The sequence below is a fragment of the Anopheles moucheti genome, chromosome 2 (assembly GCF_943734755.1).
Source record: "Anopheles moucheti chromosome 2, idAnoMoucSN_F20_07, whole genome shotgun sequence".
In the NCBI taxonomy this organism is placed as follows: domain Eukaryota; kingdom Metazoa; phylum Arthropoda; class Insecta; order Diptera; family Culicidae; genus Anopheles; species Anopheles moucheti.
The window spans coordinates 38,414,613-38,442,050 of record NC_069140.1 but is presented as its reverse complement, the minus strand read 5'-3'; the positions used below and the strand labels follow the sequence as shown (position 1 = coordinate 38,442,050).

The following is a 27,438-nucleotide window of genomic DNA, read 5'->3' as shown; positions in this document are numbered from 1 at the left end:
AAGCAAAATATGATAAACCATAATTGTAAGTCAATATTAAATCTCTAATTTTATTATATCGTTCAAAGTGATAAATAAAGAGAGCGTGCATTATTGATAGTTTTTTAGAAAGAGGCACTATATGCAATGGTGGCAAGCACTGTACGCTTTCCGACAAATGTCAAAACCATCCCGTTTCGCTGACAGCTTCTTTCCGACAGCATGTTGTTGATGTTTAGCTGGTTGTTTACAAAGGTACGGTATTTTTTACAAGCATTAGTTTTATGATTTCCACATCATTAATAATCGTATTTGCTTGTGCTTCGTCTCTAGATTACTGCTGGGGCCAGACAGCAAAAAATGAAATAAAAAGCCTGACAATCGAACGTACGGACCAAACATCTCACAGAATAGATAATTGTCAGCCATTCCAGGTGGTTAGCAGACAAAAAAAGGTTAATTTGCTTATCAACCGGCTAACCGTTTTGAAGCACGTTCCGTGTCCCAAACACTATTTGATTACGTTCTTCCGCCCCCTAAACACCATCGTACCAATGGACGTGATATCGAACGAAAAGTATCTTATAGCGCGTGCAAAAGAATCCACTGATCCGTACAAGGCGAAGGCATGGATAATAGCCGCCAAAACGCTCTTCCCGAACGATTTTGGTGTTCAGGTTAGTGCAATAGCTGGATTTGCTACTTGCATTAGCACTTGCAAGAGTTGCATTAGATTTTGTCTTTTTATTAGTTGCTGTTGCTGATGTAACGTGTTTTCTTTTCCATTTCCAGTTTGAGGCGTACGAAATCGAAAAAAATGCAAACAATTTTGAGGAAGCGGCCAAATGTCTAAGCTACATGTAAGCATTACTGGTTTCATCGTTTTTACCATTAATATGCTATTAATATGCTTTGCAGTGTAATGACTTTCCACGGGGCTCATCAAACCCCGACGAGTTTGTTGAACGAGATATCGCTTATGACGAATGCACTACGCATCCCGGAAGGATGTACGACACCGGAACAAGAGTTTTATGTGAAAATGTTTCAATACATTTCGTACGAGGTGCAACACCAGATTCTGCTCCTAACGGCGGCCCATTCTAACAACAATCTTGACCATTGCCGGTTGATATTGTTGCTACTGAAACGTTTTCCACAGGCTATTTCAACGCATGCGGTATTTACTTCGTTGTAAACTCGTTAAGGAATTCCAAACGCGTAAGCTTACAGTATGTTTGTGTGTGTTTTTTTAAAATTACAGCCCCGTTTGCTGGAAACTTTGATACAGAATGTAACCATGCCTAGCTTCAAGGAGATGTTGTTTAACGAAGCGATACCGCTAGTTTACAACCGTGCGCCAGAATTGGCTCCCAAGCTTGTACACCGGCTGATGGCGGTATGTTTCGAGTACTATTTGAACCAGATGTTGAACGATACAGAGGAGCGAGCGCGCACCTCGGCAGACTGCTGGAAGAAAATCTTTGAGATACTGGACTTTTGCGGCAAGATTCTCAAATGGGAACCGTTTGTGCTGTACAAGAAAAGTTGGAGTAAAGATGTATACTGTCAGAAGATCATTCACATCTACAATCTCGATCCATTCCGATCGACAGAAAGCAAACAGATACTGTTCTGTGCGACGATCGTGTTCGTTCTGGCGCTGCAGGATTACATCGGGTACTCGAAGCTTCGTGCAAAGGACGGTATTACCGAAACCGAGGTGATACTGGTCGAAGCACTCAAAGATGCAGCACCGGACGTGAAGCGTCGTGCACACGAAGGTGTACTCGAGATACCACACATTCTGGTTAACGCCCCCGTCAGTCCGGACGCACCAAATTGTCTGCTTGCATGTCAAAGCTGCTGGCAGCTGCTTCATTCAAACGATGTTATGAAAGCCGATTTTGCGCAGCTTATTCTCTGCATTCCGCAACTTTCCGGTTGGGTGCAGAAGTTTCTGATCGATCTATATGTGTGCGCAGGTCAGCATGAAGAAACGGCCACCCTGCTACAAGCGTCCACTGGAACCACGATGACACAGTTGGAGAAATCGGTACGCGAGTTTGCACTCACACTCGTGCAGGGTCCACCCTCGGTCCATTTGTTCGAGCAGATGAGTACGATCCTGAAGCATCTTCCGCACGCACCTTCCCGTGGTTACTACCTGGAGAACGTTTCGCTAGGTCAGACGGCTCGCGTTCTTATGCTGATGCCGTTGACGAAACGTGCCATACTGCACTACCTTGTGCAAACGCTTATAGTGCTGCTGAAACCGAAACTGATCGACATGGAGTGCAGCAGTTCGCTGCTGGGAAATCTGTTGGTACTTTCTCAACTGAACTGGCCACATGAATCAACGACGGTGGAGATTATTATCGAAATCATCAAAACGCGCCGCCTGTTTGCGTATCTACATTTCACGAGCTACGTCGTTCAGGCGGAAATTATTGAAGAATTTATGCATTTGTGGACGCACTCGCCTGATGTGAAGCTGGAGCTGGCCATGCCTCAGCAAAGCCTTGCAACTGGTGCACGACGCATTGGAACGCGCGGTGCAGATAAGGGTGTTAAGGAGGACTTCAAGCAAATAATTCGGCAGCAAGTCGCCCGTAGTAATGATGATATTGATGAACTGTTGACACAATTTCTACAACAACAACAGGTAACGCTTGTGCAGAATGTATTCGACAAATGAAACTCAGGTACGCCAATAAATAACCATATCGAGGCCATATGTCCGAGCTTGGTAACTGAGCAATTATGATAATCGAGTTTTTTTTTAATTATAGCCATACTCGCCCATAGAATGGACGTTTGGGGAGAAATTTATTTAATTTATTTACAATGATCGCTACATCTATTTCAACGCGCGTAGACAAAGACACTATCTGGCAGTAAGTGATGAAGAAATTGTCTGAACAGTAATCCCTCTGTCTTTTGGCTACGCCGTTGAATATATTGGCTTCCGCTTATTGGTACGGATGAGTATTAAGCAGAGGATAGCAATTCAACATGACGACGAGTTTACAAATCCGGCTCAAACTGATAGCCCTTAATGTTCAACGTAATGGAGATGATTTCCTTTGCCGGTTCTCCATCCAAATCGTTGACCAGGTTGGTGTCACGCTTTGCTCTTGCTGTACTGACCAGTGGAGATGAATCCGGTACACCTTCTGTGCCTACCGACGCCGAACTGACCGAATCCGCAGCAGCGTCCGCCGAATCGGCCAATGCGTTAATATCACTCAGTGTTTCTGGGCTAAGATGTCGTACCGAGCGGGCTCCCGACTCAGCAGGGAATGGTGGCAAATAAGTAGCAGGAGGATTAGTGCTGCTTGGTCGATAAGGCTGCGGGCAGTTGGGATCGGGTGAGCCTGGGTAGCACGAAGACGGAGTGGTTGTGACAAATGGACGCGGGCAAGCGGGATCCAGGGAACCGGGATAGCACGGTTGACGTGTCGTTGGTACGGGTCGGGGAGTGGTTTGTGGGCAGCGTAGATCATTCGATCCTGGGTAGCAACGAAGTGGTGGCTGAGTTGGTGGCAATGTAGGTCTCGGTGTCGTTGGACAGCGCGGATCGGTCGATCCTGGGAAACATTTAAGCGCAGGAGTAGTAGATGGTACTGGACGTGGTGTAGTTTGAGGACACCTTGCATCAGTTGAACCAGGATAACAACGAAGTGGTGGCTGGGTAGATGGAGGCGGCCGAGGAGTGGTCGGGCATCGAGGATCATTAGATCCCGGATAACAACGAGGAGCTGGAGCTGTCGTAGGTACTGGACGCGGTGTAGTTTGCGGGCAACGAAGATCGGTCGAGCCTGGGTAACAGCGAAGTGGGGGCTGAGTTGTTGGTGGTGGCCTTGGAGTCGTCGGGCATCGAGGATCATTCGATCCTGGATAACAACGTGGAGCAGGTGTGGTCGTTGGCACTGGGCGAGTAGTGGTTTGTGGGCAACGAAGATCCGTTGAACCAGGATAGCATCGCAGAGGAGGTTGAGTCGTGGGTGTTGGTTTCGGACAACGTGGATCTGTTGAACCAGGATAGCAAACTGGAGCTGGTGTAGTTGTGGGTACTGGACGTGGAGTAGTTTGTGGGCAACGAAGATCGGTCGATCCTGGATAACAGCGTAGTGGTGGTTGTGTAGTTGGTGGTGGTCTTGGCGTGGTAGGGCATCGAGGGTCGTTTGAACCAGGGTAGCATCTCGGAGCTGGTGTTGTCGTTGGTACAGGTCGAGGAGTAGTCTGAGGGCACCTCGGATCAGTAGATCCTGGATAGCAAACTGGGGCAGGTGTGGTTGTCGGTACTGGCCGTGGAGTAGTTTGAGGGCAACGAAGATCGGTCGATCCTGGATAACAGCGTAGAGGTGGTTGTGTAGTTGGTGTTGGTCGAGGAGTGGTTGGACATCGAGGATCGCTCGATCCTGGGTAGCATCTCGGAGCTGGTGTTGTCGTTGGTACAGGTCGAGGAGTAGTCTGAGGGCACCTCGGATCAGTAGATCCTGGATAGCAAACTGGGGCAGGTGTGGTTGTCGGTACTGGCCGTGGAGTAGTTTGAGGGCAACGAAGATCGGTCGATCCTGGATAACAGCGTAGTGGTGGTTGTGTAGTTGGTGGTGGTCTTGGCGTGGTAGGACAACGAGGATCATTGGATCCTGGATAACAACGTGGAGCAGTTGTAGTCGTTGGTACTGCACGGGGGGTGGTTTGCGGGCATCTAGGATCATTGGATCCTGGATAACAACGTGGAGCAGCTGTAGTCGTTGGTACTGCACGAGGGGTGGTTTGCGGGCATCTAGGATCATTGGATCCTGGATAACAACGAGGAGCCGATGTTGTGGGTGGAGTAGGACGTGCTGTCGTAGGACATCGTGGATCAGTCGACCCTGCAATACAAACATAAATACAATTAACTTTCATGCTTTGTTTAATTCTTCTTTATCGGTACAACAACATCATGAGGTGTAGTGTAAGCCTACCATTTCTGGCTTTTTTGGACTTTATTTACACGTAGCAGGATAGTCAGTCCTGCGTACAGAAGGTTGGGCCGCCCCGATTTTCTTTAACACGTTTAGCGTGGTATCAAAAATCGGAATAGTTACCGTGGGGCCGCTGTTTAAGCTGACTAGGCTTTTTATATTGCACATTACCCATTTTTTGGGCGAAACGGCCAAGCGTTAACCATTGGTATCACCCAAATTTGGGTGATGCGGCACTGAATGTGTTAATTATACATTAATTTAATCAATGTGCTCACCAGGATAGCATGCTGGACGTTGAGTTGTTGTTGGCTTAGGTACTTCCACTGGAGGCAGATATGTTTCCGAATCCTGCTTGTCAGAACACTGAGGGTCAAGCGAACCTAGAACAAAGAATAGCAAAATAAATGTGTCCAGATTTGAATTATATCTAGGAATCTACCATATAGTGAACATGACATACCTGGATAACACTTTGGACTAGGGCGAAGAGTTGTTTGCGGACAGCGTGGATCGGTAGAACCCGGATAACAACGAAGTGGTGGCTGGGTAGATGGTGGCGGCCGAGGAGTGGTCGGGCATCGAGGATCATTAGATCCCGGATAACAACGAGGAGCTGGAGTTGTCGTAGGTACTGGACGCGGTGTAGTTTGCGGGCAACGAAGATCGGTCGAGCCTGGGTAACAGCGAAGTGGGGGCTGAGTTGTTGGTGGTGGCCTTGGAGTCGTCGGGCATCGAGGATCATTCGATCCTGGATAACAACGTGGAGCAGGCGTGGTCGTTGGCACTGGGCGAGTAGTGGTTTGTGGGCAACGAAGATCCGTTGAACCAGGATAGCATCGCAGAGGAGGTTGAGTCGTGGGTGTTGGTTTCGGGCAACGTGGATCTGTTGAACCAGGATAGCAGACTGGAGCTGGTGTAGTTGTGGGTACTGGACGTGGAGTAGTTTGTGGGCAACGAAGATCGGTCGATCCCGGATAACAGCGTAGAGGTGGTTGTGTAGTTGGTGTTGGTCGAGGAGTGGTTGGACATCGAGGATCGCTCGATCCTGGGTAGCATCTCGGAGCTGGTGTTGTCGTTGGTACAGGTCGAGGAGTAGTCTGAGGGCATCTCGGATCAGTAGATCCTGGATAGCAAACTGGAGCAGGTGTGGTTGTCGGTACTGGCCGTGGAGTAGTTTGAGGGCAACGAAGATCGGTCGATCCTGGATAACAGCGTAGTGGTGGTTGTGTAGTTGGTGGTGGTCTTGGCGTGGTAGGGCATCGAGGGTCGTTTGAACCAGGGTAGCATCTCGGAGCTGGTGTTGTCGTTGGTACAGGTCGAGGAGTAGTCTGAGGGCACCTCGGATCAGTAGATCCTGGATAGCAAACTGGGGCAGGTGTGGTTGTCGGTACTGGCCGTGGAGTAGTTTGAGGGCAACGAAGATCGGTCGATCCTGGATAACAGCGTAGTGGTGGTTGTGTGGTTGGTGGTGGTCTTGGCGTGGTAGGGCATCGAGGATCATTGGACCCAGGATAACAACGCGGTGCTGGTGTAGTTGTAGGCGCTGGGCGCGGTGTAGTTTGTGGACAACGTGGATCAGTTGAACCTGGATAGCATCGTAAAGGTGGCTGAGTTGTGATCGTCGGTTGAGGACAGCGAGTATCACTAGAGCCTGGGTAGCAACGCAATGGCGGTTGTGTTGGCCGCGAAGTCGTAGGACAGCGAGGATCGCTTGATCCCGGATAGCATCGTGGAGCAGCGGTCGTTTGAGGACATCGTGGATCAGCTGATCCTGGATAGCAGTTAGGCTTATCAACCGGTGGTAAATATGTAGCTGTATCTTTCGGCTCCTGTGGACGCACAAATCCTGGACAACGAGGATCTGACGTTCCCGGTGGACAGCGGAGTACGGGTGTTCTACAACGTGGATCGTTTGAGCCTGGGAAACAATTTAAAGGAGTACTCGGCGTAACCGATGGTACAGTTGGCACGATCGGTGACTTCGTAGTAACCTGATCCCGTGGAATCACCGGTAAGTAGATGGATACTTCCTCGCAGCGAGGATCATTGGATCGCAGCAAACAGTTTGGCACACCATCATCCTCCTCTTCAGTTGTGGTGGAAAATCGTGGCGTTGTCGGAGACGGTACAGGTCTTGTTGGTCTTACTGTAGGACGGAACGTTGTTGGGCAACGAGGATCCGTCGAGCCGGGGAAGCATCGGAGTGGTGCAGGTGTCGATTGGGTAGTGGTAGGTGTCGGCCGCGTACCACGAGAACGGCAGCGTGGATCACGAGATCCTCGAGAGCAGTCCGGACGTTGGGTGACGATTACATCATTGCATCGGTCATCTGTTGAGCCAGGCAGACATGTAAATTCCGTCGTTGATACCACCGTCGGTGCCCGTGTATTTGGTGGACGCGTGCGTCTTGAAGGTGCCGTCGCTGGGGTTGTTTCCACCGGACGCGGAGGACGCGTACCACGACGTGGAGGCTGTGTTTCCGGAACCGTATATACTGGCTGAGAAGGTGCTGGCGTTACTGTTGGACGGCGTCCGCGTGTTGGAACGGGCGGAGCTAGCGATGTCGCTTGAGTTGGTCGTCCACGTGTCGGCGATGGACGCCTGGTGGTCGTTTCGACGGTATTGATAAGATTCTCTTCGGCACATACCTGCGGTCCACAACCACCGCGACAGATTTCGATATCACACTTTAGGAAGACCTGCATGCGATCGGGGAACTTGAACGCCTTGATGCTATTGTGCACAACCAGTGTAGCACCCGAGCTGCCAGTCTGTGTCGTCTTTTGCCACAGCCCAAACAGCTTCTTCTTACGCGAGCACCCATTCTTGTCAGATAGCTGCAGGCGTGCAGTGGTTTTCGCATCATAATCCGGACTATCAAATGCGTAGCAGTCCTTTACCGACACGTCGTATTCGCCCTTTGGATCACGGAGGTACACCAGCACACTGAGCGCCTCCCCGATTTTAATGATGCTCGGGATGGGCGAAATGCTCGGATAGATGCCTCGCTGGATGTCCATCCAACACTCGACACCGCCAGTCGATGTAGGTACATTGACCACTTCCAGCTGATCGACGACGAACGGTTTGAAGATGATCGTGTTCTGCTGTTGCTCGCTCTGGCTGCAGGAGATTCGTCGGGCCGTATCCCAGGCCTCCTGCACTTCCTCGTCCGTCTGTATGACGAGCACATTGTCGACCGATGCACACACTGCACAGGATGGCTTACTACCGCATCTGTCGTACGGTACGGTGAAGGTGAACTGCTTGCCACCCTGGTTGGCCTGCACGTACTGGCACTTAGGATCGTTGTGGTAGCCCTGGCTATAGATAACACCTTGGAAGTCATCCTCGAACTGTACCGTCACGAGCATACCGTTGCGCTGATCACATTTGACATCGATCGTCTCGATGTGGGTGTGATCGTGGCTAACGGCTCCATCGCCTTGCCGGAGCACATTTCGCCTACCGCCTGCTGGTGCGAGTGCATTCTGGCTGTTTCCAAACAGTTGCGCAATGGTACAGCTTGTCTGATGGAAGAAAGCAGATGCAAGAAAACGATTAGAATTTATTGTCAATTTAGGAGACGTATGTAATATGAATATTCGTCCAGCAAATATGCTGCAGACCAACTCGTAGACGAGTGGAAGAGAATGTACTGGGTGTCACGTTCACACTGGAAGGATATATGGAAATCGATAGCCAAAACTGAATGAAAGGATTCCCAACATTCCGTTCCGAGATCCACTTGTCCCCCAACACGCATACACATCACGGTTATACAGACAATTGTGAGAAGATGATGTGGACCGACAGGTTGTGATGTACATACGCATGGTGTTTCGGTCGTTGTTTGGAAATTTTATGTTCCAATAATGGTTAACGACCACCGGAAAAGAAGGAGCGAAGCGTTAGCTGGATGGGGGTGTCAGATCATTTTGGAATGTCAAATTAAATTTACCACATCACTGACTAGCGACTAGTAAAGAAATTCTTGGAAACAATCAGGCTGTTGAGAATTCCAGAGCGATTCAAATGTTGGAAAAACTTATCAACCAACTTCAAAGCACGTCAGAAGTTTGGACGGTACTGTCTCACTGTAATCAGCGCGTGAAGTGTGGTTCTTCTCAGTGCTGACGTGCAGAAACATTTCAGTTAATGTAATCGTGGCAAAACATTCCCCAGAAAATAGACCTACAGTGTACGACCTTACGTGTACGGGCTACAATGTTGCGACCGGAAAGAAATTGTACTTCACTGTACCTACTGTACAGGGCCATTCATTGTGACAAACAACGAATCAAATCAGAACCGTCGTTTGTTCCGTGACAATTTGTTGTTATCATTTTGTACAGAAATTGTGGTATTCTTGTCCCGGGATGCTGTGCTGCTGCTGGTGTTCAAAGAAGGACCAATTGTTTAAGTTACAAGTTCCTTCGAACTCGTTTGTAGCGTAGTGCAATTCAAATTGAAACGTCTTCTATGTATCCCGCAACAAAGGGAAAGTTGAGAATAACGATGCAAAAGGATTATTTCGCCTTCAAATATTTTCCTAGTAGGAACGGTAGGATACTACTGCGAACCTGGGCCCGATAATTGGACCGATTGGTTTGTGCGATGAACAAACTGCCATTTGGTCCATTTCCGCTGTGGTTTCTTCTGTTAGGGCTACAAAAATTGGTTGCCTTTTGGGCACCAGCATGCGTTTGCCCACGCATCTGACTGTCGTCAGTCAGATTGAAACTGACGGGAGCACCGTTTTCCCTTCGCATGCAACGTTGCTCTGTCCATTTCCATTCGCGGGAGAAAAGACTATTTTTCTGGGAAAATCAGACACATTCGCGGTGGTTCCTCAGCGCTGGTAAAGCATGAGTTCAATTAGGAGTTGCCTTATTCTGAACGCCGACGATGTATTTGGCATTGCGATACCACGCCGCTACAACATAGCGGACGTGTCGTAAAGTTTGAAATTACCTTTGGGCCATCACCTGGTACACGGGCGAACGTCTGCTAGTTCCGTGGCGAAGTTTGCCTACAACACGCGGACGGACATCCATCCATCAGAGCTCGTTTACTTCATAAAAAAAGACGAAAAGAGCAAAACGCAAACGAACCGCGTAACGGAAGGGATACGCGAACGTGAGATACGGTAGAATTTGCAAAGATCCAGTAGCTATCTGTTAAATGAAGTGTTTTTTTCTCTTTATGCTGCCTTGCTATCAGTTCGAATCGACCAGAACTTATTTATCCGTTTGCCCGGAACCGAGAATGGCGAAGCAGAAAGGAACGCCTGCTAAGAGGGAGGAAACAAATTACATTCTTTGCGTGGTTTCACATCGCCGCTCGCTTTCTTTAAGGTCACGATCCTACGAAGCTTTCGCTCCCGTTTCAAGAGGATTGATTTGTTGTGAGTGGATGTCTATTTGTAGGCTTTTGGTAGAAAAATTGGCCAACTTTGGTTGTTAGGGAAAGATCCTTTCCCACCCCACTTTATTGCTTTCATGTTCCGTTCGGTTGTAAGTCATTGTGTGCCTCAATGTGTGCCATCTGATGCTGGCCACCACTGTTTCGTTTTGGGTTCGAACTTTTCTGTCGATGCTTTCCGGCAATGTCCGGAGAGGCGCTTTATAAGGCCGCAAGGGCTCTAACCCCTTCGAATCCGGTCTACCGGTATCGGAACGTGTCGGAATGGTGTGTGCGTGTTATTCTCATTATCGGTTCTCGGATGTATCCGTGCACTTTACCCGTGGGTTTATGTATTAGATGTCGCCATGTGATGGGATGTCCGTGTATCTTTATTTCACGAGCGCATGATTTATGATTATGAAAGCCAGCATATTGTGGGCCTAGCGCAAAGGCAACTCTTTGCTGTAATGTACCAGCCATGGCAAGGAATCTCAGGAATGGATTATATTTTGTTGTTGTAGGGATTAGTTAATGACAATCTTTAGGAACCATGCGAACAAGGGTGTTTATAAAGAGCCAGCAATTCTATCACAGGCAAAGAAACATTACTTCTTGCATTAATAGGGAAAATAAAAATCTGTTCTTCAATTTTCCTGAATCGACTTGGTACCGTGTTAATTTCTTCAAATCAATTCTAGATACTGAAGAAAAGTACAAAATTTACCCATCTCGAGTGCTGTGGCAGGTCAAATGAACGAAAATATTTCAAGTACCGGCGTTGGTTGAAGCTGGTTGTTCAATAAATTACTTTCCACCTTTTCACGGCGAAGGTAATGAATTACCTACTTTTTTGGGTTCGTTTTTTTCACATTTGTTGCAATCGAGCCATTAGCGGATCCTTCCAAGTAATTTCGTGCAATGCACAGAGTCAAAGTCAATACCGAAGAAGAGTTTTCATTCAACGGTATAACTAATTTCTTCCCAGTTTTTGTTCTAGAGAAAATAAATAAAAGTTTCTAAAGAAGGTGTAGAAGGAATGTACGCCAGGTTCAAAGATTGGTACCGAAACCTCGCGCAATGCACAACGAACCGACGATGCTGGGGTTTTTTTTGCATCACCGCTGAAATAATAGATAAATAATGACCACGCTTGACTTGGTCGGGAAGGGATGGTAAATTAAATTTCACTTAATTTCCGCATCCAACCTTTGCTGTGCGAAAAAAAAAATAAATGGTTCTGTTGAAACGGAAGGGCCAAGGAAGTGGGTCACATTATTACGGACGACCGGTTGGATCCTTCACTGTTACACGCTGGACAATTTGTTGCATTAAGCATTGTTGCAATGTGGAGGGTTTGCTTCTACTTTTGCGTTCTGCAAGGGATCTTCTTGTAGAAGAGTTCCTCCTTCTTCGTAAGGAGTTTGGTGATGCGTTGTTAGGTGGAAAGTACTACCGTTTGTTATACCGGTTGGGAAAATAGATTTTGTAATACTTTCGTCAAGACATAGGGGGTAGGAATTCGGTTTGATTTGTACCGGCGTTTTTCTATTTCCAAAGAGTTCAAGGGTAGTACATTTTATAATGTCATTGACCTTCGTACCTGATATGCATTTAGAAATTTTTTATAATGACCAATTAAAGAATAAAGAACTATTTATTTACTTATTATTTATTTATTAACGTTTATAATACAATTAGTTAACGGAGATATCCAAAGAATAATTCCAAACGGTATGTTATTCGTCAATATTTACGGTTAGAATAGATAGAAACAAAAATTGTTCAAGAAATATTCACTACACTTTCTGCCCTTTTTCGTCCGTTTCTGCTCATCAACCTATGATTACGAGCATGTCCCGAGCTCGAATAGGTTAAAATTGCACACAGAAGTTGTAAATTTATAATTGTAAAATTAAGGTTAAATGCGGAAATGTCGGTGATAAATCTAGTAATGTTCCCGACTGTGCATACAAACAATAAAGTGCATGACGAACCCCACAGGGGCGCTTACATATCAGAAATTGTTGTGGGTAAAAGTTAGTAATTAAAAAAACCTTCCATCATTGCTAAAATTTCGTACCACCGTTTTAATTAGCACAAAAATAGTTTGCCTTTGTGAGGTAGCACATTTTCCATCACAACATTTAACAACTCGTAATTTTACCGTCCAACCGGTCTGGTGAATCTTTCCACCAGTTAGAACGGACGGAAATGTGAAGCTTTTCTCGAATCTCCTAATATCGTGCTGCAGTGCAATGGAATAACGTACGGACACAACCGGTATGATCGGCAACCGGAAGCATCCATTTCGGCAAGAAGCGATTTAATTAAATTTGCACCCACAAACAAAGTACACACATCCCCGGAATATATAATGGTAAAACGAGAGTTTACGCGTTTAATTCCGGAGAGTTCCTGTGGGAATATCTATCCATCGCAGTTGACCGACGACAAAGTTGATGGCAAATTAATTTTCGGACCGCACATAACATGTACCGTGTGATGTGTGATTCCATCCCGTTCCACTACGGCATAATCGAGAAACAAATCACCGTCGGGATTTGGGTAACTTTGGGCGACGATTGTGACACACGGAAGGTGATGATTTGCAAATGTTTGATGATTACAGGCACATGGCCTTGGCTAACCTAACTGTACCGGTGTACCGTAGAATGTTGTTGCAAGCGAGCATTAACTATGAAAATAATGAATTATTTTCAGGTGGTCCGATTACTGTACTTTGGTTATCGTGTATCGTCTAGTTCCTAAGCTTTTCCGACATGTTTGACAAAATTTTCCTCTCAGCCAAATAAACGTTCCGTTGCTACCGGGCGGTGATTTACGATTACAGCAGCATTTGCATATGACCCATCTCTTCGAGGCGTAAAGACGACCGTCAACCACTCGGATGCTGAAGTGCTTGACAACGGAATTAATGATCCATCGTCCGCGCTACCATCTTTTGCCTGTGCGGCCATTTGTAGTGGCATGTTTTGCATGTTGCTCTGTTTATACCGGTACGCAGGGTACCATTTGCCGTCGGGATCATCATGCACTGCACGTGCCGGGAGTAGCTAAAGATGGATTAGAAATTAGTTCATTTTTTGGGCGAATCTGTAATGCGGTTCGTTTTAAGGATGTTCAAGCAGCGGCTTTGAATTGAAGGGAAGAAAGAAGGTACAATGGAAGAGCAAATATTCTTATCCGTAAGTACAACATTCCAGGCACGTCATACTTGGCCATATTTGGGCATGCATTTCCTCTGCATTGCAAATTAGATAATAAACAATGATAAATCGGTAGGTTTGTGTTTCAGCAACCGTATTTGAACCCTGATCAAGTATTGTAATTCTTGATTATTGTTGTTACAGTTGGGAAAGAAAGGACTTTAAGCGAAGAATTTAACTCAAGCTCGATTAAAGGAACAGACAGAATGCATTCTGCAAATAAAAATCTTCGTAAAGTATTATTATAATACAGGTTTTGGAGAACCTCTGGAAAATGTATTTTCACTTGACATTGATTTATTTTCTCAGTCTAGGCCTGCCATTTTTGGCTTTCTGTGACTTTATATTAGCGACGTTACTAACAATACACTACCGGGCTGACTCGGTTTATTGATAAAGTACCGTAAATCTGGACACCTTAAAATTAATTCGTAGTACAACATAACTAAACAACCACTGACCGAAACTGGCTTTTTGCAAGTTTATTTTAAAACGGGTTAAAAATTCAAACAGATGTTAAAAAATAATTGTTCAATGATATACCGAAAACAATGGGATATACATAAATATTATAACACAACATCCCCCAATATCTCCAATAATAGAATATAAAGTATTGAAGACAAGCTGAAGTCTAGAATATTGGCCCATAATTCAAGGAAAACTCCATTAATCGTAGCAATTTAACAACTAACAACAGTCTAATTTATCAAGTTAATATATTAAAACTGAACAAGTAAGCAACCGGAAGCATGCGTTAGTTTACAAATGAATTTACTGTGACACTTCCGTGCACATTACGCCTTCTACGTTGACCGCGGACACTTAATCTGCATCGCGTTCATGTTTGTCTGTTTGGAATGACAACATTTATTTGTGACGAGCAGCACTAGCAAACAAATCTCCGTTTACCAATGTCATCAAACACGGTACAAAACATATGGGCTTTTACTTTTCGGAGGTATAAGCCTTTAGTAGCGTCCATCGGCTCAACCGGTTGGGCTCGAAACACATTAACGATCGTACGTTCATTCATTGCTTCAGAGTCGGATTATGTTGATAAACGTGTTTCGGTGGGATGGTCCGTTCAACCTGATCAGGCGCGATAGTTAATTTCAGGCATTCAAAACTTTTAAGACGGGGTGTGCGTTCGTAGGGTTAAGTCTATTTTGGGCGGTATCATGCAAATTAGTCAAATTTTTTTGCACAGGATGATGGTGAACCACCGGATCACGAAACTTCATCATTGGCGATGTCCGTGAGAGATGTCGCGTATTATTTGTGAATTTTAACACCGAATTACCGAACGCCATGGGGACCAACGGGTACCATATGCGAGGTGCCCCGGTGGCGTAAGCGATCATGTGAGTCAACACGCGTGCAGTGAGGATCGTTTCTGGTTGGTTTTTCAAGGCCAAATACCAAGTGAAGTTTCCTTGGCAAAAGGTTGCGGAAATGGTTTGCGAAACTGTTATGAATTAATGAATTTCAATACCATGATGATTGATCAATGTTCTTTGGAAGATCACTGGGATATTTTTAGGTGTTTGATGGTATATAAATAAACTTAGCGGAATGTCGGTGCTAATATTATGATGTGAAAAGGAAGAACTTGGCATATATTTAAAAGTATGCTTCACTTTTAGTTTTTAAGCATATCAACAAAGCTCTCATTTTACAATCTTGCTAAAAGCTACTAAACCAACCATTCTACAGCTGTTAGTTACATCCATCAGTATTAAATCTCCAAATAAGCTTCATTTCATATTTTCTCACGCCCGTTTTTGCTTTTTATGACTATACCTAGTTGTCATTAGCATGGTCAGCGCTACTAATGTGGTCGTGCAATGTTGGGGCGTTTAACAATCCCTACAATCAGGCCAAATGCTACCAAAAACCGATTTGTCAAATGTGAGCACCTAATTCACCTTCAATCACACCGTACAATCTCATCGTGCCCGGCGGCAGGGTGCAACACATCTGATGATAGTGGCGGTAAGGGATTAACATCTGCTCTTCCAATTCGTCTGCTTGGGGAGGTTAGAAAGTGTTTCCGAAGCGATGCAGTGTTCCCGTACATGCAAAAGAGAAGAGCCAACAAGCTGCTCAGTAGGTCAGCGTGCACAGCCAGCAAGCATTACACAACGCTCGCCCCTGACGGGTGGGAAACTGCGAACGGCTTAGATCGGTTAAGAGATGTAAATGAAGATTATCTTCGCCCGATCATGACGCGTCATCGCAGCCAGCGGTTGCACACTGGAATGGCTCGCCGGAGGTTGTGGCACATAGGGCAAGTATTCATTGCGTACCCAAATCACGAACGGGTTCGTTACAGTAAGCATCTATGGAGATATGGAGGAGTGTAACCTGGTAGGAGATTTCCAAAAGCGAGAAATGAGTGTTTAAACTCGTCAAACTGTCTCCAAACTTTGGTTGGTGGACGAGAAATAATTTACGAAAACACTGGTTTGGTGGCTCATTTGAGGTTTGACATTTGGATGCTGTATCTGGCAGAAATTTAACAACAACCCTCTCGAAACACTAGAGAACGTAGTGTCTTCCCATCATGCATGGATGTTAGCTGCCGTTTTTACTTCCATCGTCGCTCTTATCCCATCCTGTCATTAGCTAATAGGGGAGGCATTGTCTGCGGTTTCGATGCCCGCAGGTGTTGACCTCCGCAAAAAAGGAGATGTCTAGGTTCTCATCAGATAAAGTCACTTGCTTTGCGTTATGCTTCAAGCGATGCATTCGTTATAGTGTCCTCCACATCCAAACGCCCAAGCACTTAGCCAACCAACCTGGTAAGCAAGGTGTCAATTCGCGCATCGTGGCTTACACGTCCGTCAAATAATGTTGCGACGATGCGGTACAACTGCGGTACCATGAAACAGCTAGATAAATAAAGGCAGATCCTACTTGTCGGGCTGATCCTCTTGTCGGACACCTTAATCGCTGGAGCGAGGTAATATTGGCGTTGAACGTTCAATCGAGTGGAAAGGTCAGAACGATCTCAATGATCAAACTTTCAAGTGTCACTATGCACCCATTAAGGAAAGCATGAGACACACTACGTATAGCTTAAAATTGTAAAAAATAGGTAATAGGACAATACGTTACAAAAGTTTTTATAACAGTACCGTAAAAGTTCTATCTTTTTAATTTTTTTTTCTGATTGAATTTATATGTTATTAAAAAAATAAAATAATTATATATAAAAATATATAATAATAATAAATCTAATAAGCAAATATGTCCATCCCTGTCGTTATGCTTCGCTTTTGTTCGTATGCGTTAGAATCTCCGTATTTGCGAAACGGTACAAGGTTATGAAAACATTATTTAATAATCCATCTGATCAGCCTGTCTACCTTCTGGCTAGCCTTATAAAATGACAGCATTAGAGACAGTACGGATGACATAAAATCAATATTCGCGGATTTTATCAGCCCACACGTGTGTGTGTGTGGGTTGGCTACGTATGAATTTCTTGACGTGACTCTCATGCACTCCCCATGTACTGGTTTTGATAAAAGACGAGCATATTTTTTTTCGTAAAATAACTTTGCTTCTCAAACGGCATAAAAAGTGCTTAGTTACGGTGTACCGCATGCCGAACGATGAGCACTGGTTTGAGCACAAACAAAACAAAAAAACGAACCTCAATCAATGGTTGTCTTTTTGTCCACAGGGCACAGTTTGATAGGAAGGCCGATTTGAAACATGCAACAGGTGGTCCCTCTTCACCACCATCGCATATCATTCGTGATGTCCGAACATTTCAAATACATCGATATTTCTCGCGTTTTACCAAACCTTGTTTTTTGTTTGGTACTGAAACTGTGTGCTTGAGCAAGGGATAGAGGACTTTTTTGTCAGTGTGTTTCTCGACTGCAACGAAACACTACGAGGATGGCACTTTTAAGCATTCTTTTTCATTCGCATGATGAATGGATAGCGTGCACGCGAACAGCACGGAGCTCGTTCCAAGTGCAAAGGTCCAAGAAAGCTGACCTCCGTCGGTGTTACTCCAACGGGTGTTATGCAAGCTGTTGGACCCGACGCGCTTAGGAATTTTATTTGTGGTTTGTTTTGCTCATTTAATTAGCGTGTTTTACCGTCAAGAAGCTGTAAAATTTTCAGCTAAAGCTTACAAACACGCGTACTGCCTATTGACACCGAGAATGCCTGGAGACCCTTTTCTACGTGCCTCCCCGAGGTAATTAGTACGGATATACTGTCTGGAGTGTTGCGGTAGAGCTTTGGGCGTTTCTTATACGTGTTTAAAATTCACCGGTACATCATGCTCAACATAAATAAAGGGTTCACCATTTTTGGGTTACATCCTCATTGCCATGTAATGCCGTAGACATTGCGTTCCTCGAGATGTCACCTGTAGGATTTTATTGCTCCTAAATTAGACGACGATTAACTGGAAGGCTTGAATAAAGCTAAGGAAGCATCATTAATGATGATGTTAGCATAAAACAGTAAATGCTCTTTTGTTTGTAATATTCAAGTCTTGATGGACATCCGGTACTGAGGAAGGTCGTTGAAGTTTACACTAATTCGGTTTATAAATCGAGATTTAAAGATCAAGGTTATTTTTTTCTGAATTAACCCCAAACCTTTGGTTTGATTGATGCATCGAAAATTGTTTAACTGTACCGCCTGACCGCTATGTGTCTATCGTGCGAATGATCCAGTAATCAGATTATCTCAAAGTTTCCCCCAAAATTAGTGCCCTAGCTTGAACGTTGTCGCCGAAAGTTACGAAATTAATAATAGAAAATTGCGCCAGAGTGGTGCGACAAGTTATAATTTTAGCTTTATCCCCAATTCCGTACAATATGATGGGGACGATGTTAACGAGCGATGTGTCATAATGATTACCGATGGTAGGACTAAGTGTCGACCTTGGCTGCACTGGCCTTTCGCCTTCAGACGTAGCGCGCGAGGTTAATCTTGAGCTTAATTTAAGTGTGCCACTCCGTCATGTGTGCATCATGTGTGCAGTGATGGAAGGGAAAGCGAAACAACAAAACGAAAACCACCGCCATAGATCGATACATAATACCGACCGGGTAACGCTATTTTCTTTTTTCGCACAATAAATCATCTTCAAGTCGATGAACTGTGCTGTGCCTTCTCGTGACAACTGCCTGGGCGGATATGTCTGACGCCTTCTCAGGCGCGTTTTACGCACGTTAGTTCGGTGAAGTCAGTATTGCGTAAAGAAGTACATGCCATCGAGCAGAGACTGTCTGGAATCGATCAATCAGGATTGGTTATTGCAGGGTTGATCTGTAGCATCGGGGCGGTTAGTCATGGAGACCTTTCGCAGTTAACGCATCTCCCAACCCCGGCGGGTACAGGTGGTTAGGACTATCGAAGAATCGGGACTGAATTTATCGCCCATTGTGTTTGGCCCGGTAAATCGTTGACCATTTGCTGCAGCTCTCATCGGGGTAGTTTGTCACCGAACCGTTGGACGCCGATATACACCGACGGCTTACTTTGATTGACTTATTGAGATGAATATGGCGCAGACATGTGAAGTCTTCGGTCGCTGCAAAGGTTACGCATTAGAGCGCGTTGCGGTGGAACGGATCGAACGGAATGAGTGGATCGAAAGCTAAATAGCACGCATCATAATTACCGCATTTGGGTAATGGAGCCGATTTGTGTTTATACCGTCAAAATGTCGACTTTGGCGGCACGGTTTGCTTTCAGAACAAACGTACTACCATATGGAGGGTAGAGTGATGGTATGTGATGGTAAATGTCAATCTGCTGTTGAGTCTGTTTGCCCGGGAACATCTTCTCGCCGTGCCGTCGTCCCAAACACGTCGGCTCCGTTTTTTTTTACGATTGCTTATTCTCTTCTGGGACTTTTTTTTACAGCATTGTTCGTGTGTTGCGGTGTAATATGATGGCGGCACATCGAACGTTACCGTAAGCGCAAATTACCGTTCTCGATCGGTTTATTTCGATAATAAAAGCATACTGCAAATGATACACGTTGTGCGTACGGGGCAGATCATGGAGGTAATGAAATGTCTACTAACTGGTAACGCAAACAGTGACATTAACTTTGATTCCGTAATTGAATCATGCATGCAAATGTGCGTACTTAGCACAAGATAACAACGAAGAATTGATTGGATAATGGTTATTTGATCAAAAAGAACGAAGTGAGACTCAGACGCCGGCGTAAGATTTTGGTTTTATGGCACTGTACTAAAATACAAATTGAAGGTTTGTTGTTTTTTTTAGTAGCTTTGCTTGAGGTATTACAAATACCTCGGGTTTACCACAGCAAAAAAAAAACGCGTGAAAGGCTTTACATAATGTGCAATAATGCTTTTTTCTTCATCTTTATAAGCCAGCGCCAAACATTTACGTTCAGCAAACTACAAAACAACGGGGATAAAAAATAGAAGGAAAGCTTGCTAAAATTACGTGCACATGTACGAATCCTTCCACATCAAACGCATTGTGATGATAATTGAACACGGGTTCGTGCCATTCGTGCGTTAAACCTACGGACACACTTGTTCGTTCGGTTGGATTAAGGTGAGATTTGCGAATCGTTCGTTATGCAGTATACCGTTTGCAGTGGCGTAATAGCATGTGTCATGATCCGCGAGGACTTCGTTTCGGCGAAATTCGTTTTTTCTGTTGATTAAAATAAAGTGATATGCGTTTGCAACTTACCGTTACCCTTTGAACTACTGTGATTGACACTTTTACTAATTTATTAATCCGTTTTTACTGATAAATATTGATCCAAGGAAAATTTTACTGTCTAAGATCACGACACAGTTCACCGGGTCGCCTTCAAATGATATGGTCCTTCAATATAGAGATTTTTGAAAATAGTATACTAAAAATGATTTGTTAAAAAATTGTTTAAATAATATAGTTATCATACTTTATACCTTTAGAGAAACTGTCAACTATCATTGCAATCAACATAGGGTAAATAATCGTAAATACGTCTGCGACTATTATCAACCAGGCAAAATCAATCGAATATCATCTGGACCGGCATTTCGTACCAAGGGCTTTTGATTTAACTGCGTGATATAATTAAGTCCAGTACCCCATTATGTGGTAGGCAGGACCAAGGAGACATTGGTCCATCAGAAACCAGCAGACTATCGCATTATGTTATCCAATCTCTGCGTTTTAATAAAAGATTATTCATTATCGTCATACCATTATTAGGTTTCCATCTCTTCATCCCGATGCTACCGTGTTGCGAAAGTGCGTCCCGTGCTACGGTCGGTACCATCTTCGCACGGCCCGATTTTCCAATCATCTGATCCTTTAGCGAAGGAGCGTAATTAATCAAGCCGTAACCCATCCCATCGTACTGGACAATTCGATGCTGCCTTTCGTTGGCTTTGACCTTTCGATATTTTCTAAGAATAGCGGCAGAAAAGCGTGTGAATTGATTGATGAACCGGCCTATCGGTCGATTGGGCCGTGATTAGGTGGTGTCAAAAATATGGTTTTATTAATAGCCCCGGCGAGTAAAGGTGCTGGCCCGGACAGTGAGGAAAGAGCAGAAAGCTTTAGCTAGCCATCACGAGCGAACCATTATCAGAATGTCCTTGGCGGATCGCTAATCTTTATGGTACCGAAAAGAAACATCGAAACGTTACTGTTGCTGTAGTTAGCTTCAGTGTGTCATCAGAGTGCATCGTTCATTCGTTGCGTGTACTGGAGTGGTTGGGCCTCAAGCTCGTTCGCGCTGATTGATTGCAATTTAGCTTAAAGGTGATTTGATTTGCATAAAACCAGGCGTAACTAGACGGTGACATGCGAAGGACACCCCCGAGTCGAGAAACACATGAATAGAAGACGAATGTGAAGATGTGAAGTTCTTTGTGTCGAGAGCCATGTGTGTCGTTTGTCTACAGGTGCGTACCGAGTTAATCGCTTGACGCGTCCGATATGGCGATTAGTTAACGGATTTTAGTGCAGATGGTTTATGCAGAGGAACAGTAATAATGCAGCACTGCAGGAAGATTTGCATAAAGCTAATTATCGCCAATAGTCTTGGAGCGATCAAGAAGCGTGAATTATTTCACGTTGCTGGTGTCTGTTTCGCAACAATTCCCAGCAACTTAGTAATTTAATATTATTTTGTTGTTGTGAGTCATTGCTCTTGCACTGTTGGGATTAACTTCTAGTAACTATTAGGTCTAAGACATTGGAATTGTTCACTGTACCGACATATTTAGCAACATCCTTTCCCTCCTGAGATGCCGTAACAGATATTCGAGAGTGGCATAATATTTCATCAATGATAACATATCTCACGACACGAATACAACGCGCCAGATCGGATAGGATATTTTAGATTCGTGTAGGGCGCGACGGTTCAGGTGGGACGGCCCTTATTGCTTTGTTTTCCACGGTTTCTAGATTTTGGGCACAAACTTTCTTTCGTCACTCGGCGTCGCAACGTCTGCTCGGTACCTGGCTCGTGGGCAAGCTGCATCCCGAAACTCTTAGATAACAGCGATAACACACTTTGCATTTGGTCTCAAGGGCATCTAGGGCCGCGTTGGTTTCGATTTTGAACACCTTTCGGGGATGTATCTGGGTCCCTTGTTAGATAACAGCGTTAGAGAAGTTGAACACCCTTTCGTGTCCCTTGGACCCGGACTTGCACAAGGTTTGGGAAACAGCCTCCTAAAGCGTCAAACCGATCGTCGTGAGCTATTAATGCACGAATGGGATTGGGTTTGCTTTAATAGATAGATGGTTGGGGCACACGAAACGGCACAAAAAAAATATGCAAAACAAACTTTACCATCCTGTTCGATGCGTGCAAGATACGCACATGAGTCAACCTGTTGGGCCAAGGTGCGTAGGACGGTGTGTGTCTTCTTCACATTCCCCGGGTGGGTCCGGTTCTCCGATTTTTTTTTCTTCTTCGGGGTGGAGTCACACACGTGTGCGTGTGCATTAGCATAAAAATGTGCGGCTCGTAAAACCATTTCAAGGTGAACCATCCGCAACGATCGGTCTGAAGATGCCATCCGCGGCAGAGGTAAAACGAGGTCCCTAATTCGTCTACCGGTTCGCTGTGGTGTTCAAGCTTTTTGATTTCATGTTTTTTTCATTCTTGCTATGCCGCACTCGTATGTTGTTTCGGTTTTTTTGGCGCTTTTTCATTGCGCCCGTTGGTGATGGAAAAAGTTTTGCCAGACCCTTAAGGCCCAAACAGGCAGTAGAGTTTTGGGTATTCGTTCCATCCCGTGCGGTACGGTACGTGGTGGTATTTTTAGAGAATTTACAACCGGCTTCCAACTTTAGACGGTTCAGCCCGGTTGACCTTTTACGTTGGACCTAGCCGCGATAAAGCGATGTTTCGCGCCGAAGCTTCGGCGGTACGCGCATAGCTCTGAGACCCTTGCTGTGCAGGTTGGGTCGTCCTTGTAATCTTCGGTGACAAATTGATTTCGATGGTTCGGAAAGTATTTTTGTATTTAAAGATGTTGCGTCTATATGCTTAGAAACAGCGAGAACAATGAGGTTTAGTTTGAGGCGAATTTGTAAAAGAAATAGATAGCATAAAGCAACAGACAACGTGCAGGCGAAAACATCGTGCTTGCCGCTGTGGCAAAATTAGCTACCCAATTAGTACCTTTCTAGCAAACTGCTTTTTCGCACGTTTTTTTGAGTTGTGCTGTGAAGGTTTGATTGTGATAAAAATTGGCTTTTGTGAATTTTATAATCATGATATTAATATTAGCGTATGATAGGAACAGTCATTTTTGAGGGTCAAAGTTTTATTCGGTTGTTGGAAATGTAAGGATTTTTCATGATTAGTGATTATTTGAGAATCTTTCTGTTAATTTTCCTCAATCTTTTATATCAATTTGTTTTTTAAGATTATCTCTTTTTTCTTATCTATGATTTTATATTAAATATAAGGAAATATAATTGAAGTTTAGAAAGGCAGGTTTTACATAATTGGGGAATAAGAATACATTTTATTGTAGAAACGAACTCTAGATAATTATACTCAAGAAATTATGAGGCTTTTCAAGCAAATTTTTTAATATATCATGTCAAGAGCCCATCCAAAGCTTTCAGATAATCGTTCCGATAAGCTTTATTTTATGACACTTGATAATGAGTCACGATTGGCCAAAGCCTAATCGAATAACTCACACTTTCGTGCGGGTAAATTGAAACACTGACACCTTACCATCAGCTGCGTGCATTATCGAAAAGCCTAACCAAGCGCTCGACCATTCACGATGTATAAGATCATGCAAAGTGGCGCTGGCAAATCTGCTCTGATCCGGCGTACTAGCGTAACGGTTTCCAGCACCATCATGCTAATGCTACAGCAATCGTTGGCCGGATTGTGGCTGGATTTAACGATGCTGGAACGCAACAAAAACGCGAGGCAAGATAATAATAAAAAAAACCCTCCACAATTTGAAACGAAAACAGAAATTGGCAGGAATTTCTCGTCGGGAAAGCCACGCTGCCGAGGGCGTGCATAAAAATAAAATCAACCTGCTGCCCCGGTGACCCAATGGCTCGCCGAAGTCGACCGAGCACGATGGTTCAGTATGTTGGGCCCTTCCTATTTGTTTCGTTTTTCCGTTTGGGACGTTTTGAAGACGTTTTTGAAGCTTACGCAATCGCGGTTTTAGTGTCGAGATTTACGGTGGTATTATTATTTTCTGTCGAAGGAACGATGTTCCGCTCTCGTGTACGCTGGATGTTTTCGAATAATGACAGGCTTCGGTTAGCTGCCAACGGAAGGGATTTCAAAAGTGAAGGAATGAAGAATGAAAAAAACAAATGTTGCAAAGGAGATGAACATTCAGCGAAAAATATTTAATCATCGCGAGTATTCTTTGATCACTGATTTTTACAATCGTTTTATGTTGCAAGTACGTGCATAACACATTGAATCTTACTCTTTTAGCACGGTTGGCAGTTTTGCATGATGACAGTATTAAAATTCCGCCTTTACAGCGGTCAATATTATTGCCAAAATTTATTAAATTAGTTTCCATCTCTCGCATTACGTCTGCAGAGAGACAGATTTCATCCGGTCCTTCCAAACGGCTATGGGCGCGTCGTAAAAACATACACACGCACCACGCAACGTTTCATGTTCGCCCCCTGACCCCGATCCGTTCGATGCCCGGCGGGAACACGTATCCGCACACGTATCGCGGCGTTGCGGCCGCCGATCGAAAAAATAACAATCAATTACATTCACCCATGCGACGTGCTGAAGAAGATGCGCCAACCGACCCAAACGTGGCTGTGATGCAATCAGCTGGTACTGCGGGGTCTCGGTGACTTTCGCCCCGTTCGGGTCGGGCGTTTCGCATTTTCATGCAATCGATTACTTGTGGTGAACCGGGCAGACGATGCACGCCGGTACGTACAAACAAGTTTATTCGTATGTACGCTGACAATGCCGGTGCGCCGGTTGCGTGTGCGATGCAGAAGGAAGATGCTGCGTGCTTTCTTCGCTCAACCCTGGTGACTACGGCTGAAGCCGGCGGGCACCGTTGATTCGGTAATTCACCAATTATGGTGAAGGTGACAAAACAGGTTAGTGTTGAGGTCATTCCACGAGTGGGCAATGAAGTGGTAGTTAAGAGGGAAAACATATTTTAAAATGCGCATCGTAGACGTTTGAGGTCCGCATTCGGTGTCGACATTTTGGGTAGGTAATTGGATTTCGGTAAACATCAACTCATCCAATACAGTTGAATAGGTGCATATGGTGCATATGGTTATAAAGCTCGTACAGATATGTAGTCAAGTTCATTCTATTGTTTTAATAGATACTTCTGGTCTTAAAGGGTGTAATGGATTATACACAATATTTAAAGCTACCCTAATCCTAGTTGAAATATTAGCCAAAAAAAATCTTTAAAGAGTGGTGTACATTAAGCTAAAGGCTGTATTTAAAACATTGCAGCCGTTATTTAATGTGATCAAAAAATGTGAACGAAAATGATGATCAGTGGATAAATCAGAGGAGGACACCAGTTGTCTCAATATGCGTTGTTTTTCAAGATAACAAGGTTTATATGTTTAGGTTTTAGAATGATCAAGATCGATGTACTGAATTCATAGAATACATCATTGAAATTCCGCCATCGGCCTGTATATGGGAAAAGGGCTGGTTTGTCACCTTTTCAAGGTCGAGTTAAGCTTTCGAAGAATACTGAAAAACTCAATACTTTTTAATTTAAATAACATAATGGATTTCTGAAACATTTCAGATCTCTAGATTGATGTTTTCTAAAGCAATGAGGCAATATCGAAAATGCCCCATTTGAAGATTAGTAAAGCGAAAATGAGACCCGAGTTGTTGACACCTGAAACCATCATAAAATTAAATCTTGACTAATGCTTGACACCGACTAATATATTGATCATTTCTAATATATCGACTTTGGACAGAGATGTTGGAGATGCAGGCGATGGAAATTCTAAACGAAATGTTTAAGTGCATTTAATAGGACCACTGGTCTAAGTTTCAAAATCCTAGAATATAAAAAAAAAATAAATTCTACGATAAAACTAACATGAAAGGAGAGTTTAATGGTACATTCTATGAAACTTTTGTAACTTTTTTGTACATATGTAAAGAAAAAAAAAAATTTACATGTTATTCACTAAAAAAAAAAATCTTCATCGCCGACGCTGACCGTTTACCACCAGTATGATAATGTGAAATCAAACTTGAATTGATATCTCAAGAAAGAGGGCGACCCTTTCGATTTTGTTTTTCCCCCCATATTTTCAATTCGTTCAAGGTATGTAACTTTAAACATGATGAAATCCGTTCAGCCATACAGTTCGAATAATTTACAAAACTGGTTTCGATTTGTGACTTCATGGGCAGATGAAAAATACTTCCTGCTATGCGCGTAAAATGAAGCGAAAAGAGTTAAGAAGCAAAATATGTGATGATTTGTTGTCCAAATTCTACCTGGCAACGGTTTGACTGTCAAAAAATTCTTGTATTTCGATTTAAAAATTGTATATGGCTAGAACTTTATCATTTTTAAAGTTAAAGCTTTTCTGCTTTTCTATACTTTATATATTTATGACACATATATATTTAAAAACACAACGCCCCACAAGCTTCAACGATTAACGCCTTTTATTCGTCAAACGATAGCCGAATTGAACGATTTTAAACGAATTTGCATACCGGAATAGATTTACATAAACAGGAACGTCATGAAATCATCCGCAGAGATGATGATGAAGAAAATTCAGAGTTCGATGTAAGGGAAAATACACTGTCCTTACCTAAAAGACGCGGTTTTAATGTAAATTCTAACTGAGGAAAGGTGTCTAAAATTATCGAACCTAGGCTGGCCAATAACAAAGGGTACCATTTTTTTCCGTTGGTAATGTCTATGCTAATGATGTCCACCCCTTCGTTGTGTTTCGTTGGGGGATGAATTTGTCAAACGTTGAAGCCATTTTAAAAGGTTTTGTTGAAGCCTTCATTGCTACGGTACGATGCTAAAGCTTGTTTGCGAATGTTTCAATAACTCACCTGTAAAAGCAGCAGGATCCCGACCGCTCGGAATCCTAACATGTTGAGGAAACGAAAAACACTTAATGCTTCGAATAGTTGAAGGGACGCACGAAGGGTTCTTTTTCCTGGCAGTCTACGTATTCTATGTTGTGGAACTCTGAAATAGGGAAAGAATGTAAAAAATAAATAATATTATTTCAGGACACAAGATACTTTATTTCTTTTGCTTTTATTTTTTTTTAAGAGGGCATCAGGATGAAAGATCATTTCACAGCTGATTGTT

The 27,438-nt window shown here is 44.0% G+C and overlaps 2 protein-coding genes across 2 annotated transcripts; one reads left to right on the top strand and one right to left on the bottom strand.

Moving 5' to 3' along the window:
- The first annotated feature begins 280 nt into the window (after positions 1 to 280).
- Positions 281 to 2,732, top strand: LOC128297030 (integrator complex subunit 10). The gene is made up of 4 exons (XM_053032581.1): positions 281 to 656; positions 772 to 839; positions 898 to 1,159; positions 1,244 to 2,732. Exons 1-4 carry the CDS (start codon positions 534 to 536, stop codon positions 2,675 to 2,677), a joined length of 1,887 nt encoding a protein of 628 aa, XP_052888541.1. The 5' UTR covers positions 281 to 533; the 3' UTR covers positions 2,678 to 2,732.
- A 274-nt stretch (positions 2,733 to 3,006) lies between these two features.
- On the bottom strand, positions 3,007 to 27,215 carry LOC128309556 (uncharacterized). Its single transcript, XM_053045983.1, has 7 exons — positions 27,174 to 27,215; positions 7,610 to 8,491; positions 7,331 to 7,562; positions 5,422 to 7,107; positions 5,280 to 5,341; positions 4,033 to 4,865; positions 3,007 to 3,631 (listed from the first exon to the last, which is right to left on the bottom strand). The coding sequence occupies exons 1-7, from the start codon at positions 27,213 to 27,215 to the stop codon at positions 3,007 to 3,009; spliced, it is 4,362 nt and encodes a 1,453-aa protein (XP_052901943.1).
- Positions 27,216 to 27,438: the final 223 nt, after the last annotated feature.